Source organism: Portunus trituberculatus, chromosome 12 (assembly GCF_017591435.1).
Source record: "Portunus trituberculatus isolate SZX2019 chromosome 12, ASM1759143v1, whole genome shotgun sequence".
NCBI classification, from domain to species: Eukaryota; Metazoa; Arthropoda; class Malacostraca; order Decapoda; family Portunidae; genus Portunus; species Portunus trituberculatus.
Window position 1 is genome coordinate 7,816,420 of NC_059266.1, and position 18,468 is coordinate 7,834,887.

At 39.7% G+C, this 18,468-nt stretch overlaps 2 protein-coding genes across 2 annotated transcripts in view; one reads left to right on the forward strand and one right to left on the reverse strand.

Annotated features, from left to right (window-relative positions):
- LOC123502626 overlaps window positions 1-7,321 on the forward strand; it is a 30,202-nt gene extending 22,881 nt beyond the window's left edge. The window contains 8 exon segments of the mRNA XM_045251790.1: window positions 1,102-1,244; window positions 1,843-2,064; window positions 2,842-2,963; window positions 3,389-3,468; window positions 4,087-4,202; window positions 4,552-4,706; window positions 4,965-5,126; window positions 5,517-7,321. Of these exon segments, the coding sequence (XP_045107725.1) occupies window positions 1,102-1,244; window positions 1,843-2,064; window positions 2,842-2,963; window positions 3,389-3,468; window positions 4,087-4,202; window positions 4,552-4,706; window positions 4,965-5,126; window positions 5,517-5,715 (1,199 nt within the window). The 3' untranslated portion in view covers window positions 5,716-7,321.
- A 560-nt stretch (window positions 7,322-7,881) lies between these two features.
- Window positions 7,882-11,900, reverse strand: LOC123502785 (regulator of microtubule dynamics protein 1-like). Its single transcript, XM_045252045.1, is given in 7 exon segments — window positions 7,882-8,272; window positions 8,275-8,363; window positions 8,552-8,689; window positions 8,863-8,918; window positions 9,362-9,613; window positions 10,406-10,561; window positions 11,559-11,900. Coding segments are annotated over 7 exon segments (921 nt in total). The 5' UTR covers window positions 11,727-11,900; the 3' UTR covers window positions 7,882-8,210.
- Window positions 11,901-18,468: the final 6,568 nt, after the last annotated feature.

Consider the following 18,468-nt stretch of genomic DNA (forward strand, 5'->3'; position numbering starts at 1 on the left):
GATATGAAGTCCAAGTGGAGAACAGTAGACAGCGGAGTGCCACAGGGGTCAGTATTGGCGCCAATACTTTTTCTCGTATATATAAACGACATGCCAGAGGGAGTGAACAGCTACATAAATCTGTTTGCGGACGATGCGAAACTGTGCAGAGTCATTAAACAAAAAAGGATTGTGAAATACTACAGGAAGACTTAAACAAGATCTGGAAATGGAGTAAAAAATGGGAGATGGAATTCAATGTGGACAAAAGCCATGTCATGGAAATGGGAAAAAGTGAAAGACGACCAGTGGGAATCTATAAGATGGGAGATGGAGTAGAACTAGAAAAAGTAAAAAAGGAAAAGGACTTGGGAGTGACAATGGAAGAAAACAATCAACCGGTAAGCCATATTGATAGAATTTTCAGAGAGACATATAATTTGCTAAGGAATATTGGATTAGCATTTCACTATATGGACAAAGAAATGATGAAGAAATTGATAAGTACTAAAATAAGACCTAGATTGGAATATGCAGGAGTTGTGTGGACCCCCATAAAAAGAAACACATAAGGAAATTGGAGAGACTACAAAAAATGGCTACAAGAATGGTTCCAGAATTTAAAGGGATGACATATGAGGAGAGACTAAAAGCTATGGATCTACCAACCCTGGAACAGAGAAGAGAGAGGGATCTGATACAAGTTTATAAATTGATTAACGGAATGGATCAAGTGGATAATGAGAAACTAATCGTGAGAGAAGAATATGACATTAGAAGCACAAGATCGCATAATAAGAAACTGGGGAAGGAAGATGTCTGAGAGATGTTAAAAATTTAGTTTCCATAAAGATGTGTTGAGACGTGGAACAGTTTGAGTGAGGAAGTGGTGTCAGCAAAGAGTGTACATAGTTTTCAAGAAAAATTGGAGAAGTGTAGATATGGAGACGGGGCCACACGAGCATAAAGCCCAGGCCCTGTAAAACTACAACTAGGAAAATACACACACACACACACACACACACACACACACACACACACACACACACACACACACACACACACACACACACACACACACTTTACAAAACACTCACCTCTCATTATCCTCCCCTCTAATAGTGCACAGTATGAGTGTTGAGTTGGTGGTGCGGGCCCATGACTGCTTCACTGCGGCATCCAACATGGAGGGGATTGGCACTGTCTTACGCACCGCCCTCTCTCTCACCACCTCACTAGTCCAGCACACTCAATGGTCCCTGCTGGTGAGTCGGACTGCTTGGTGACTTATTTGTTTACTTAGTTATTTTGTTATTGTTATTATTTTTATGAGTGGAACCAGTGAAGGGCAATGAATATTGGGGTTGATATATGAGGAACTATTTAATGAAGAAAGTATGAGGGAGGAATTACTCACTGTCATCTTTAACTATCATTTTCGTCTGTCATTATCATCTCTGTGTTATTCTACCACTCACTGTCTTTCACTATCACTCACTGTCTTTCACTATCACTCATCATCTTTCACTACCACTCATTATCTCATTATTACTCATTATCTCTCACAGTCCCTCACTATCTTCCAGTCACTCACTATCTTTCAGTCACTCACTATCTTTTACCCACCATTTTTCACTATCCCATCATCTTCCAGTCACTCACAATCTTCCAGTTGCTCACTATCTTTCACCACTCACTCACCATTTTCCACAGTCTCTCATAATCTTCCACAGTCCCTCACCATCTTCCAGTCACCCACCCACCATTTTCCACAGTCCCTCACCATCTTTCACCACTCACCCACAATCATCCAGTCACTCACCATCTTCCACACCTCACCATCTTCCACACTCACCACCACAGGTCCGCCTTCTCATCGGCATTGGAAGGTACAGTGAGATGTCGTACATAATTGACGCACTGAGGGAGCACGGTCAGTTTGAGCCGTTGCTGGGCCGCGGTGCTGACCCGTGGGGGAAGGAGAGTGGCCTGGACCGTGCCCTCATCCACTACCTCCGCTCCAAGGCCCCAGAGGACACCGAGACACTCCAGATTGTCGCCCTCCACTTCATGTTGTACTCTGAGGTGTGTTGGTGTCATTGTTATTGTTGTTGTTTTTATGTGTTCTGGTGTCCACTTATGATGCTCTCACTTCTTTCTCTTCATTTTTCTTTTTTATCTTTTCTATTCCTCTTCTGCCACCATCTTTTCTTCTTGTTTCTTTTCTTTCTTCTCTTTTTTTCTTTTCTATTCAATATCCTTTCCTTTTTCTCCACTTTTGATGCTCTCAGTTTTTTTTCCCTTCTTCATTTTTTATCTTTCCCGTCATCTTCTTTATTCCTCTTCTGCCACCATCTTTTCTCTTTATATTTCTCTTCTCTCTTTTCTTTTTCCTTTTCTATTCAGTATCCTTCCCTTTGTTTCCACTTATGATGCTCTCAGTTTTTTCCTCTTCATTTTTCTTTTCCATCTTCTTTTCTATCCTTCTTCTGCCTCCATCTTTTCTCCTTGCATTTCTCTTCTCTCTCTTTACTGATTCCTTTTCTTATCCCTTCCTTCCCTCTTCTACTTCCCTATTCATTGACTTCCACTAGACTCAAAATGTCAAAAATACAGATTAAACTCCAACAAACATACCCTGTCCATCTTAAGCCTCAGAAACACACTGAGGAACTGATTGGAAGGCTATAGAAATATTAAACCATGAGACATTACCACTAGGAACTGAAATCTAGCAGAACACTTGATATAATGCAAGTTTAACACATCACCAAGCAGACTAAGAGGATCACCAAGCCCTGAGTGATTTTAGTTAGTGTCACCAGTGTTGCCTGTCCTCTCACTACCCTCATCCACTCACAGGTTGCAGAGATGTGGGTGACGGAGGCAGAGAAGGCACTGGAACAAGCTTTAGCCAACACAATAGATCTCACAGCCTCCACCACCACTGCCTCCTCTGCCACCTCCTCCTCCACCCCTAACAGGTAGGTTCTCCATTGTGCTCTTGGGAAGGAGGGTAATGTGTGCAAAGTTTTCTGTAGTAGTAGTAGTAGTTGTAGTTGTGGTAGTAGTAGTAGTTGTGGTAGTAGTAGTAGTAGTAGTAGTAGTAGTAGTAGTAGCAGTGGTAGTGATAGTAGTAGTATTTTCTTGTATCTGTGAAGTGGTCTTTCAAAAGGGAGGTTTCAAGACATTTTTCCACAAGACTTGGATAATTTTCTTGACTTATATATGGACTTTCAATGAGTAAGTATTTTTCTTATTTTTTCTAGCATTTTCATTGCCATCATATTCTCCTCTTCTTTATCTCTTTATCCATTGTTATTGTATGTTTCCCTTTAGTCATTTCCTGTATTCTTTCTATATTATTGAGTGTGGTGATTGAACAAGTCTCTCTCTCTCTCTTTCTCAGTGTGGCAACCCCTCGCAGCAACAGCAGAAGCGTAGGTGGACAGGAGACGCCAGGGAAGGGAGGCAGGCCAGGCAGCAGAGGTGAGGTGCTGCAGTGTTGTTGTGGTCTTGGATGTGAAGGGAATGAAGAGTTGACATGATAATACTGGTGGTCATGTGAAGGTGTTGAAGGGTAGATGTTAAATAGACAGATGGTGATTATGTGAAAGGGAAATGAAAGGTTGACATGATACTGGTGGTGATGTGAAGGATGTTGAAAGGTAGAGATGTTAAATAGATGGTGATGATGTGAAGGGGAATAAAGGGTTGACATGGTAATACTGGTGGTGATGTGAAGGGTGTTGAAGAGTAGAGATGATAGTCTATGTTGGTGGTGATAGTGGTGGTTGGCAGTGTATTGTCTGGTGCACATGTTAGAGTTTACAAATGTACTCAGCTTAATATCACACTTAATGTATTAGTAGCTACAGTTTTTTTTTTTTTTTTTTTTTTTTCATGATTCCTACACCCAATCTAACCTAACATAACTTAATCTAACCTAACTTGATCTAATGTAACCTAACCTAACTCAGACCAACTTTAACCTAACCTAATCTAATATAACCTAGCGTAACCCCAAAGAAAAAAAACCTAACCTAACCAAACCAAACCCAACCCAATTCAACTCAACTCAACCTAATTAAACTTTTCCTTCCTCAGTTGACAGCCTGCCCAGCCAAGGTGTGACCGAGGCTTCCTACCTGGAGAACACTGATCCCAGGCTGCTGACCCAGGCCATGCAGAGCTATGCCCATGCCGCCCAGTGCTTCATGCAGGTCAGGACAGGTCATAGGTCAAATGGGCATCAGGGAGGTCATGGGAAAGGTGGGGGAGTCATGATTGGAAGGTTAGGGATTAGAATTATCTATTTATTTTTTATGACTTTCTTTTCTTGCTCTTCATCTTCTTTCTCTTCCTCCTCTTTTTTTTTTTTTTTTTTTTTTTTTCATGATTAGGTATAGGAAGTTGTGATGGAAAGTTTAAGGATTTGAAATATTGGTGCAACTTTACTTCTCCTTCTTCTCCCTCTCTCTCCTCCTCCTCCAAAAACCTGAAGATCTACTCCTGTCTGGTTATCCTTCATTATCCTTTACTAATCCTCCTGCCACAACTTCTCTCTCCTAGGACCAGCAGTTTGCTTCAGCCATGGAGTACAGTCGGCAGGCTGAGCTGGTGGCCCTGCAAATCGCCCACCTGAAGAAGACTGGTGGTGCTCCGGCCCTCAGACTCCTCAAGTTGAGCCAGTCTGCCGTCACATTTGTCATCACACACAAGCTGAGGTAAGCAGTCTGACCTTACCTGACCTTGCTCAACTTAGCCTGAGCACTGCATTTCTCTGTTTCTTTATTCAATGTCTGTTTTCCCTTCCTTCATTTTCTGCTTCCTTAACCTTTGTCATCACACACAGGCTGAGGTGAGCAGTGTGACCTTACCTGACCTTGCTTAACCTAACCTGACCACTGCATTTCTCTTTGTTTCCTTAGAGCTAGTGCTGTAAATAAATAAAAGGAAGTCAGTTTAATCCTCTACCTCTGCAGGGTGTGTGAGGCTCAGCTGGTGGGACGCTCATACAATCACACGGTGGACTGGGGAGCTGCGCTGTACCACCAGTTTGTGCGGGGCGGTGATGAGTCTTACCTGGCGGAGTATTTGGCCGTTCTCACCCTCACGCCGGAGGTCACCCTGGATGTGGTCAAGAAGTAAGGTCACAGTTGTTTTTTTCATTCATTCAGTCATTGTTGGTTTGTGTGTGTATTTGTTTGTGTGTAGTTTTATTTGTTCATTTCTTCTATTTTATTGTTTTGTACTGTGTATTTAGTTTTCTCATGCCTTTTCTCCTTTCTTGTTTCTTTGTCTTCCTTTACTGCTTTTATTCTTCTTTTCCTCATTCTTCCTCTTCATTCTTATTCTTCTTTCTACCCCTTTTCCTTAACTTCTCTTTCCACTTTTTTCTCCTTCTATCTCACCCTTTTCCTCTCCATGCCACCCTCTACCCCCATACCATTCCACTCCTTACCTCTCTTCCAGCCAACCCTGCCTCTCTACCACACCACCTAACCTAACCACACCACCCCATATCTCTCTGCCAGGCTGGAGCATGAGGGCATCACAAGGGAGCGCAGGGCAAGAGTGGCTGTCCTTCTCACACATGTTGAGGAGTCAGACACTGTGTACCGAGTGGCCAGCCAGCTCGGACTGAAGGGAAGCATTGACACCTGCCTTGCCTCACCTGCTGCGCCTTATCTGAGGGACACTGTGTTTGTGCAGGGATGTACCTATGGCCAGTAACTGTGTGTGGTTTAGTAAGGTCATACTAGTGGTCTCTCCTATCAGTATATGATTGATTATTACTCTGAACTCTTAATACTCCAAGCACTGCCTATGTTTTTATCCATACGATTCCATTTATTAATATGCTGATAAGGTAGGAAAACTGTTTGTCTCCTTCAGGTTTGTTTTCCTCTCTCATCTCTCTCATTTTTCAAATCACTCTATTCCTTTCATTGTTCTATTGCTATCAAATCTCCTCTTTCTCAGCCTGTCAGCATTTCCCTCATCTCTCCTTTTTCAAATCACTCTATTCATTTCATTGCTCTCTACATTGCTATCAAATCTCCTTTCTCTTCCTGTGTTTACCTGGTCACACTGTTACACTGATATGGTCTTGTCTCTATGTATGTCTTCAGTCTTTACTTGATGTACTCTGCCTCTTTCACCTCCTTTGCCAGTCTATTCCAGGGACCTTTGTATCTTTGAGGAAAGCTGTACTTGTTGTTATCTAAATTTCTCAACAGTATTTTTGTCCTCTCAAGTATCCAGCATCTCTTTGTCCCTGTAATAATAGATCTTTTTAACTTCCTTGTGTCTGCATGTGTGCCAAGGTGTTTAGTAAGATTTGAGTTTAGTTTACGGTATCTGACTTGTGTATCTCTCTAGTTTACACATTACTTCTATTGGTTAAGAAATGTAGTGTTATTTTGCATGTACTTACTGTCTTTCCTTCAGGTTGTGGACTTGAAGACAGCAAGATCCGAGTTGGACTTGCAATTATTGTCTCTGTGTTTAAGTTAATTTTTATTGCTCTCTAGATGTCAAAAGAATATAGTTTTGCCTAAAATTTCTGTTACAAGATTATCACATTGTTTTAATAATTAGTAGAGCACAAAAATTAATGATCTGTTCTAGCATTAGCTTATTATTCTGAATCTGCAATATAAGAAATATAAACAAGTTATCCTTTCAATCTTGTAGGACAATCATAGAAATGTGCAATTGCATATATATATATATATATATATATATATATATATATATATATATATATATATATATATATATATATATATATATATATGAGTAGGTAACAAACAGGAACTTTTTGTACATTTACTGTATAATTCATATATATACAAACTAATCCTTGTGAAATATCTAGTGTGTTGCATTGCATGGATTGGAAATACCAATGGCAGCTTTGTGGCCAAACTCACCCTCACCTTTCATGAATTCACCTAAAACTAAATTCACAACTGCCAAGATGGATGGAGAGAAAAGAAAGATCAACATAGCATTGCATTCCCAAACACTGCATGGAAGGGTCAACATATCCAAAGATTCATGTCATGAATGGGTAGAATATGAAAAAAGATTTGCTCAACATTACGGGTTTTAAATATAAGAATTAATATATTTTTGACATGATAATTGTCAGAATAGATGTTAAGGTTTATTGGAACATAAGTTGACTGTCCAAGTACAAATGGTACAATGTTCCTAGCACTGTATTGGTATTACTATTAAGCCTATGATTTTATATGCCATACTACTATAGAATGCTGTCATTTTGTAATTGATTTTATACTATCTAAAATTAAAACTGATCTGCATGGTAAAATTTTTTTATTTTGATAACTTTAAAATGCTGGTGACAAACACACATTTTTTTTTTTTTTTTTTTACATTACATTTACATTTACATACACATGCACTCAAAGAAACAAGGAAACCAAAGCAACAACACGTGCAGAATTTATGGAGAGATGATGATATGTTCCTTTCTCCTCATATTGAACACATGAGGCTCCATAAGGCACTCTGTACACCCATCACACACACTGTTAATATCACAACAATAAACTACCTGGTATCAAAATGACAAGTCACTGCCATGAGTAAAGTGATCTGCAGCACTCACCACCTCTGTGCTTGGCATTCCCAATAGAGGAGATATCCATGTAACCTTTGAAAACCCGTCAAGAGAGAGCAGAGCCTTTGAGGATACTAACAAGAGACACAAAGCCTTTACTAGAGCACCATTCACCACTGGCAACTGTGCCACTAATGAGAGTGATTATAAAAATATTTACTAATCTCAAATATCTTATATACATACCTTAAAAGTCTAATGAACTTCAATGGCCCATCATTCTACTCAATAAAATCTTTATGAGAGAGAGAGAGAGAGAGAGAGAGAGAGAGAGAGAGAGAGAGAGAGAGAGAGAGAGAGAGGTTTTAAAATGAATCTCAAGGTTATATGATGTTGCAGAAGAGAGGAGGGTTTGATTTTAAATGCATCATAATGGCAGGGAGTGAGTGTGTGTGTGCTTCTGCAAAGACACATATGGACCTTGAACTACTAAACACACACATGACAGGAAGGGAAATCTTTGATTATTAGAGTGAAATGCAAGTTAACAAGCTCACTCCCCTTCACTGCCACTGTCTTTGCTAACTTCAGAAAGGGCCTTATGAGAACAGGACAGTGCCATGTGCCTTGCAGTGCCTCACAGTCCCTTGAGAAGCGTCTCAGCCTCAGCCACGGCCTCCTGGTCATCATCAGTCTTCACGGGTACTGCAGGGTGCGCTGCAGGTACTCCTTGGCCTCTGTCTTCTTACCCAGCATGAGGTAGCTCTTGCCAATCATCAGGAGATTCTTACTGGAATGTGAGGGAAATGAGGGAGTGAGTGATTACTGAAATATATACATGAAGAATATACAAGGGAAATAACAGACACCTATTCACTTAACTCTAAAAGGCACACAGCACACCAGCAATATGAACAGCAGGACCCACAACAAAACACTTACTAATACAGACCAGCCCAGACCACCAGAGCTTCTTACCTGTAAAAATTAGGCTCCAGCTTCTCTGCCAAGAGGAAGTTCTCCAGTGCCTCCTCAAAGGTGCCCGAGGGAGGAGTGGTGAAGATTACTGAGGCAATCTTGCGTTGATACCACGGCACATTGGCGAAGCTGAAGAACCTGTCAGGAATGAATGCAGGAGTGGTGAGTGGCTGTGAAATGAGCCAGACAAGTAAAGTAAACAGTTTTCCTCCTCAAAGACACTTCACTTATGCTCAGAAAAGTATAGAATGTGGAAGCAATTGGAAGGAAGGTTAAGAGAGATTGACATGTAACATGACACCTCAACTCACCAGAAGCCCAGCAAGTACCGGGATGTGGCGTCACTCGGATTCAGCTGACAAGCTTTCTGTAGATTCAAAGTAATAGTGTCAGATCATCAAAGACAGAATTCTCAAACCTTCTGGAATCATATCTTAATTCTCAACAGGCTCAGGGACAATATTTTCAAAAGGTTTCTACTTTATACACATTTCAACCTGTTTTAAGGGTATAATTGTGGTTACTCAATAAAAATAAATAAAGGAAGGAGAAAACAATAATTAACTGAAAGCACATCATCAATTACAAGAAAAAGATAACAAAACAAGAGCAAGAAAAAGAACACAAATCCTATACCTTGGAATGATCACCTACAAAGACATCAATTAGAAAAGAAAAGGAAAAAAAAAAGAAGAAAAGACACAAATCATACAACTTGAGGAAAAAAAAAAAAAAAAAAAAAAAAACAATTATCAACAAAAACACATCAACTTGAAAAAGAAAACAAGAAAACAAACTGAAAAAACTCACAATCATATGCTCCTTCACCACATAAGACTTGGAGATCCGTGCCTTGGTGCCCTCTGCTGCATACACATAGTCAATCAGAATAGACATCCACTTGTGCACTGCGAAGTTCTCTGTATTGATGGCCAATGCTGCCTCCACATGGTCCAGCGCCTCACGGAACAATTGCCTCCGTTCCTCCTCTGTGGCCGCAGCCTTGGCCCTCTCAAAGGTGGCCCGTCCCAGCCTCCACAGGATGTCGTCACTCTTGAGTCCCTGAGGAGGATGTAGGATGTAGGAATGATAATGTGGATATGGGAAAGAATGAAAAAGATAGAAAAGAGAAGGATGATGAGGAGAAAGATATGGAAAAGATAGAAAAGAGTAGGATAATGAGGAGAAAGATATGGATAAGATAGAAGAGACAGAAGAGAGAAGGATAGTGGGGAGAAAGATATGGAAAAGAAAGAAGAGATACAAGAGAGAAGGATAATGAGGAATATATGAAAAGAACAAAAAAGAAAGAAAAGAAGGATAATGAGAAAAGATATGGAAAAGAAAGAAAAGATAAAAAAGAGAAGAGAATTATGATGTGAGAAAGAGAAGAGGAGGAGGAGGATAAGGACTGTAAATGAAATGGAGGAAGATGATACCTAGATAAAAGAAGTGGAGTGAAAAGGATGAGCAGGCAATAGTGAGATGATAATGGGAGAATATGAAGATGAGAAGGAAACAGAAAAAGAAGACAGAAAATAGGAAGAAACAGAGGAGAGGAGCATTATAGATGAAGCAAGAGAAAGATGACAAGCTAAAGTAGAAAGAGAAAAGGAGGATTGGCAGAAAAAAGATGAAAGAGGAGGAAAAGAACCAGCAAAAGAGAAGAAAACAAGATAGTAGACAAAATTTAAAAGGAAAAAGGAAAAATAAGACAAGAAAAGAAGATAAAGATGAAAAAAACAAGTAAAAATGCACAGACAAGAGAAGATAACTCCACACAAAAAGGAAAAACAAGACAAGAAAAGAAGACAAAGTAAGGCTAAACAAGACAATTCCACACACCATACCCACCTTGAAGCAAGACAGCAAGGTGTATATCTCCTCATATTTCATCTCCTCATAAAGCTGGTCCGCCTCAGTCACCAAGGCATTCACCGAGGAGGCATCAGCGGACACCCCTCCCACCAGACTGGCCACGCCTCCCCCCACCAAGGCTGCCACGCCCCCCTGCAACACCCATCCTCTCAGTGTCTGTATTCTTGAAACTTTTTTGTGTTTTGTCCTAAAATATAAACTGAAGAGAAGAAAATTGAACACTACTGAATTAAAAAGGAAAGGTAAAGTTGAAATGTAAATGACTAAACTAGAAAATTAACTCAGGTGAAGTGAACTGAACGCTATTAAACTGTTAACTATGGAAAGGAAAATTATAAGAAAGACAAAAATGCTTGGTGATTGAACTAGAAAATTAACTGCAGTGAGGTAAACTAAACACTATTGAACTTTTAACTGTGGAAAGAAAAACTGAGAAAATTAGAGATAAAAATGTAGATTATTGAACTAGAAAATGAAATGGTATCAAAATATGGTGATTAATCTTTAGACTTTATTGTGAATGTCTAAATCTGCCCTCATTTAGCTTCCCCTCACATTAAAACCACAATTCCCACCAGATCCCTAAGCTTGAGGAACTGGGCATGAGAGGAAATGAAGGAAAGGAGAGCTGAACAAACTTAAAAAAATTATAAAACTAATCACAATATAATGAACTATCCTATCAGTCAAGCTTGAGGAACTGGGACGAGGAGAAAGGAAGGAAAGACAAACAAATTACAAAAAAAAAAAAAAAAATGTACTACCACGGAACAGCCATCCCATCATCCACCTCACACAGTGGCAACCCAAAACCTGCGCAGCTGAGAGGCAGGTGACGGGATAGCTGTTCTGGTATTATTACAGTTTCAACCAAAACACCTCACGGTCTAGATTACATTTCTACGACCATTTCTAACCCCATTTTACCCTATCAGAAATCAATAATAACTTCAGGACAGAATTTAGGTTAGGTTAGATTAAATTAAAATCCCGCTTTCCCAGGAGGTCCCCAAGCTTGTTAGACATAAGGAAAAAGAAATATACTGGTTGAAACTACAAATTTACCGAACTATCCTATCAGTCTAAATAAAAAATGCAGTGACATGAGGTGATCCAGCCGTCACCGCACCCATAACGCAGAGTGGCCCAGTGTGTGGCTGTGGCGGCCCGGTGGTGGTGGTGGTGGTCTAGGGTGGCTCTTCCCCAGCGCAGGTCTCACCAAACCCCTGACAGACACCCTTTGGCATGCCCTGCTCCGCGCCACCAGCAGGACGGTCACCAGGCCACGGGAGGTCATGGCACTGTTCCTCTTGTTCTTGTCAGTAGTTTGGGGGCCTTGCTAGCCGAGAGGTCACGTACAGCCCCCAAAAATGCCGGGATGCTCCTCTGAACCACCTCTTTATCAGCAGGCACTGGTCTTGTCGGGACGTTGTTGCTGATGTTCTTGTTTTGGTGTTACCTTGATCTTTGCTTTCCTTTACGGCATTTATTCCAGTGTTGCCAACCCCTACAGACTACTTCGCCCTACACAGACACTGAAATTGCCCTACATTTTCCTTCATTGCCCTACGATTCAGGATGAATCATGAAAATATCTCGATATTAGTTGGTAGTTTTTTTATTTATATACTGCTATATAGCAACAACAAAAATAATATGTTTTCTCTTGTTTAGTGCAGGAATAGACCTACATCTTATCTTTCTTGAAAAAAAATTGAATATATAATATAGATATTTGGCCTCTCTAAATCAAAATCAAGCTTCTTTTTCTGGCTTGTGATTGGCTCTCTCCTTTAAACGGGCCAATCACAAGGGGCTGTCAGATTTATGAGAAGCATTTTATGTTATGACTTGTGACTTATTATTTATTGTTGAAGAAGTTTTTTTGTTACATAGTAGAGGGTAATAGAATTTTTTAAAAATTAGTACCTTTTTTTTAGCATATTTCCTTTCCGTTTACATAATTAATCTTTTGATGCAAAATAATTATCACTCATACCAAGAAATCGTAATTGCCCTACGTTTTGCTCAAATTTTGTAAAATTGCCCTACCGCCCTACAGACCAGGATATGAGGCTAAATTGCCCTACGCGTAGGGCAATTGCCCTACGGTTGGCAACACTGATTTATTCTATACTTCTATATAACAGGTTTACATATGTATTTTATTTGGCTCGTATTACAGCTTTAGTTTCCGTCAATACAAGTTAATGAGTCAAAATATGAGAGGAGGAGGAGGTGGAGGAGGAAGTGGGGTAAAGGAGACGTGTACACGGGAGAGAGAGAGAGAGAGAGAGAGAGAGAGAGAGAGAGGGGATAAAGAAGAGGGAGATAGAAGGAGAAGGAGGATGGGGAAGGGGAGGAGGAGGAAAAATTTATTGTGGAAATTACTGTAATCTCTCAGACAAATCTTAAAATTCCATAATTCCTAAGTTCCTAACATATTATTCCATCAACCCTCGAAAAGTTATCAAAATAGTGTTGGATAAAGAAGAAAGGAGAAGAGGAAAGAAGAATAAACGAAGAAAGAAACAAATGAGGAAGAAAAAAAGGTGAAAAGAAAGGTTAGAGAGAGAAGGGAATATGAAGTAAAGGAGGAGAGAAGAATGAGAAAGTTTGAGGAGAAAGATAAGATACCGGAGAGTTTAAAGGGCGGTGCATAAGAGGAGGAGGAGGAAGAGGAGGACGAAAGAAGAGCAGGAGAAAAGAGAAAGATGGGGAGGAGGAGGAGGAACAGAAACAGGAGGAATACAATAATAAGGAAGAACAAGAGGAAGAAAAGGAAAAGAGAGGGCAAAGGAAGGGAGAAGGAAGAACATGAGGAAGGAAAGAAGATTAGGAGGCGCAGGATGAATAGGAGGAGAAGGAAGAGGAGGAGGAAGGGAGGAGTATAGGATGAAGAGGAGAACCAAGGGAGCAGTCAAGCGACACGAGTAAAAGGAAGGTGATGAGCGTGCAACACCTGTGTGTGTGTGTGTGTGTGTGTGTGACTTAATAACTGCCTTCCATCATGTAAATTTCCCTTGTAGCAGCTGTGAGAGAGATAGGAGAGAGAGAAAGAGAGAGAGAGAGACCCGATTAACAGTTAGCTCATATACCGATTCATTCTTATATTCTCCACACCTCGAATAATAAATAGGAGGAAATAAATAAATGAATGATAACGTCTTTGAAACGAATGAGAGCGTAAAGAGAAGATAAATATAACCTGAAATCTGCCCATGTGCTATTTATATCCTCCTATCAAAAGAATTACTCACTTCCAGCCACTTATATATGATAGCTAATAGTAATTTCAAATGTCTCTCCCCACACCCCCCTAGAGATCCTCCTCCTCCTCCTCCTCCTCCTCCTCGGCCACCTCCATTGAATCACACCCTCAGTTGCCACTTCTCGCTTTCTCACCGCATTTTTTTTTTCTCTTTTTTCCCGATGTTACACCCTGCCATCTTTCCTTACCTCTCATTTCTTTCATCCCTTTCATTATCATCCTTCCTCTCTTTACCTCTCTTCACTCTTCCTTTTAAATCCCTCCCTCCCACTCCTCTTTCCCACCCCTTGCTCTCCTCCCTTTCCTTCTTCTCCCCCTCCTCACCCTACCCCTCTTGCTCCTCCTCCAGCACTCCCCCCATCACACCCTGCCACACCACACTTTGTCACTCACCCTCCCACCACCTGCTACCCACGCACATGCGGAACCCCGCTATTTTTTTTCTTTGTTCCTCTTTTTTTTTTTTAAGAACAGGTGTACTCTCTCTCTCTCTCTCTCTCTCTCTCTCTCTCTCTCTCTCTCTCTCATATATATATATATATATATATATATATATATATATATATATATATATATATATATATATATATATATATAGTAGTAGTAGTAGTAGTAGTAGTAGTAGTAGTAGTAGTAGTAGGGGAGAGAGAGAGAGAGAGAGAGAGAGAGAGAGAGAGAGAGAGAGAGAGAGAGAGAGAAACTTATACTATTAATGAAAACACACTAAGTTAAAAATTTCACACTAACCCTTTTAATCTCTCCTCTCCTCGGCTGTTCCCCCAGAAAAATCTTAATCACCAAACCACCGCGGGCCGCTGCGAAGGCTTCTAGTAATAACAGGAAATGAGTAATAGCACCTTTGTTCTTTACCACGTATATCACGGCACATCTTTTATCATAATCATCACATGAGCCAACAACGCAGCAAGACGCGCCGTAGTATATAGCAACTAATGTGGCGGATTCAGGGGGGAGGAGGCCTGTGCGGGATGAAGACACCCTATTGTTTTGCTTATCATGAGCCAGGGTGTATATATATATATATATATATATATATATATATATATATATATATATATATATATATATATATATATATATATATATATATATATATATATATATATATATATATATATATATATATATATATATATATATATATATATATATATATATATATATATATATATATATATATGGTGCAGTGTAACAGGTATATACGGAATAATAATGTAACAAGGCTTTCCGAAAAGGTAAAATCAGATTCTGTGACTTACTGAGTTTTTGTGTACACTGATTTTACGGGCATGTACGAGAGGCTATAATTTCGGCCATGTGGGTTCTATCAATAATAAATTAGTTACTCGATCAATCCTCACTGCACTGGAATTGGAATAAATGAGTCTTAACTCTTAATAGATAATTACTGCTTTTATCACATACAAATATCTCTGTATATAGTTTAAAATGCCCTCAAGTTTGCTATTTTTTTTTTTTTTTTTAAATATCGGGAGGGGGGCATCGGCTTACAGTGCCCCCCCACCCCAACACACATACACACATTCACAAGGCCGGGAATACCATCCAGTGCGCGGTTAGCCTCTCACTCTCAGTGGTAGCGATCAGAGCTCATTACCGATCTTCGTGTAAGATTGCAACCACGCTCAATGCACACAAAATACACGCAAGCCAACACAAAATACTCCCAAAACACATCAAACTTACACAAAGCTCACAAATTAAACCACAAAACATCCCACAACACGAGGAGGAGGAGGACTAGGAAGGGGCTTAAAAGGGACGAGGATGGGGCTTGAGGAGGAGGGGAGAGAGTTGAATGCACCTATGTATGGTGAAAAAGAAGGAAGAGGAAAGTAAATTTGACACAGACGCACAAATTAACAGGACGATCATGTGACGCTTAAGTAAATGTGGAGGGAGACTGCCGCCGCCGCCTCCGCAGACATCGCCGCCATCACCATTCTGCTTGACATTAAGCCTTCACCACCCCAACACCCGCCAATGGCAGTTGTATCTAAACAACTGATAGCCAATCATAATCACGTGGTTCCATTTAGACACACTAGAGGCGGGAAAACGATGCTAAGTGTGCCAAATATTAGCTAAACACAGTCGGTAGGCAGGTAGCAGACAACACTTGAGCCAGCGCCGCCCACTTGATGACGTCACACGCCTGGCCAGGCGGGCTGGTGACGGTTGGTAATTTTACGTACGTAACGGAACTCATTTCAAAATCGACTTATAGAAAAAATGAAGCCAGACCCGAATGTTTGGTATTTTGTAACTTGATAAGTGTTTTAATTAACATCCACAATATCAAAAAGTCTCCAGCCTAATTAGTATTAAAGACTTGTGTAAATTAAATATGGAAAAAAGTATTAAAACATTCTCACTACTAAAAGTCGTGAAACGTCCATACATTTCGACTTGATATGTCTATCGAAAAATATTACACTATATGAATGATCTCCTCAGGCATCAAAGACTTACCTGGAACAAGAAGTGAAGAAATTAAATATAAAAATGTAAAAATATAACATTAAAATCTAATCTCATTAAAAACTCTTGTAAAATCTAGCCATTTTCATTTGGAGAGTATGCTAACACACTTTATAGAGTCTGAGTTATCTTTTGAGGCATTTCACAACGAGCTACACCATCAAACACAAACATAAACAAATAAAATAATTATATTAAAATTTACGTTTACTACTACTAAACATTATCATAAAGCCCGCATATTTCACTCTATGGTAAGGTGACATGCTTAAAAGAGCACAGACGACTCTATGAGACCACAAAGGCCCAGTTATAGATTGAAATAAAAAACCTCCAAATACGAAGATGAAAATTTTGACTGTTAAGAAGGCTCAAACTTGCACCATAAAACGTCACTTAACTCCACATATTTACTTAACAGGTGCGAGGAAGACACTTCAACATCAACGAAAGATTCATAGAAAACCTAAAAAACATAATACAAAAACCGAATAATGGAGTTAGGAAAATATAGAGAAAAGTATTTGAACCAGCGGGTGGGCGGAGCTACGAAGCGGCACCCTCAGTGGATCGGTTGCTGGCGGGACGGCCATCTTGCCTCTCATCTCACTTAAATTAGGCAGTGTCGAGTCCATATGAAGTGATGTGATATAATGATAGGCAGGCGGTTGCATTCTGAATCATGTTCGGCTTACAATGAATGAGAAATTAAGCCAATGATAGGTGATAATAGGGACAGCCAGCCTTACCCTAAGCTGCCTGACTGCTTGCTTATCCTTCAATTTCTACCTAAATTTCCAATGTTCCCACTCTCACATGTAACGAAAATTTGAAGAAAATACAGCAATGACCTCAAAAACTACCCGCATAACCAATAATACCTGACAATAGCGTAAGAGAAGTGTGCTATGGCCAAGCTGTAAGGTGGACTGGGGCGAAGCCGTCCCATCCCTCCCCGTCCCGCCAGCCGCCCACCAAGGCACCATTCCACTGACCTTAATTAAGTAGTGCTGCTTGATGGTGCTTAAACTTCGTGCAGGAAGAAGTGTGTGTGTGTGTGTGTGTGTTTGTTGACAGTACACTTCCACAAAATTAACTGGTGTGTTGACGCGACAGTTCCACAAAGTTAACTGGTGTCACCGTGTCACAGTGGTGTGTATGGTGTGTGTGTGTGAGGAAGCAATTTTAACGGTATATGTGTGTATGTATAGTAACTGATGTATTAAATCTTAACTCTTTTGTTTACTCATTTCATCCTTCCATAATTAATTATAGCATACTTCCTGTTTTCTTAACTCTCGCATTGTATAGCATTGGCATACTGTTCACTTCGTCTTCACTTCTGAATTCTGGTTAGTCTCCCCATACAAAAAAAAAAAAAAAAAAAAAATCATGGAGGCACTACTAGCAACTAATCCATCCATTACTTGCTATACTTAATCAGTTTCCAAGTTACATAACACCAGTTTGTAACAGAGCGAACTAACTCCAATAAAGTATTTCTATTTCATCCCTCATGAAATAAATATAACAGGGAATAATAGCATTCGAGAAACCGCGCCTGTCAAACTTTTTCGTGGCGGCCTTGCTTCATAGAGTGACGTATGATAAGACATTTCACAGTTTTCGTTGTAATTCTGATGGTGGCTCTGAAAATGAACGATAAATCTTAGACCAGTCAATGTAAGTTACCTGCTTTATCATATTTCTACATGATACCTGTAAGAATAACAAAACGTTAATTTTAATGTACTATAGTTTTATCGTTCGTCTGGCAATGCGATGGCGCGTGATAAAATATTTCGTAGGAGTTTTACTTGAGAAATTTTGAGGTGAAAGAAGGAAAAAAAAAATCAATAATAGATAAAACTTGATAAACCTACATGAGAGAGAGAGAGAGAGAGAGAGAGAGAGAGAGAGAGAGAGAGAATGATTGATTGATGACTTTATTGTTGTAGTAATATAATACAAATAATAAAGAAGGAGGTGAGATCATGCCGGCCTTCCCCTGAGCATGATGTACACACACACACACACACACACACACACACACACACACACATATATATATATATATATATATATATATATATATATATATATATATATATATATATATATATATATATATATATATATATATATATAAGCATGCAACGAGGTATACACATAAGAGTACACAGCGATAGTATTGAGAGAGAGAGAGAGAGAGAGAGAGAGAGAGAGAGAGAGAGAGAGAGAGATA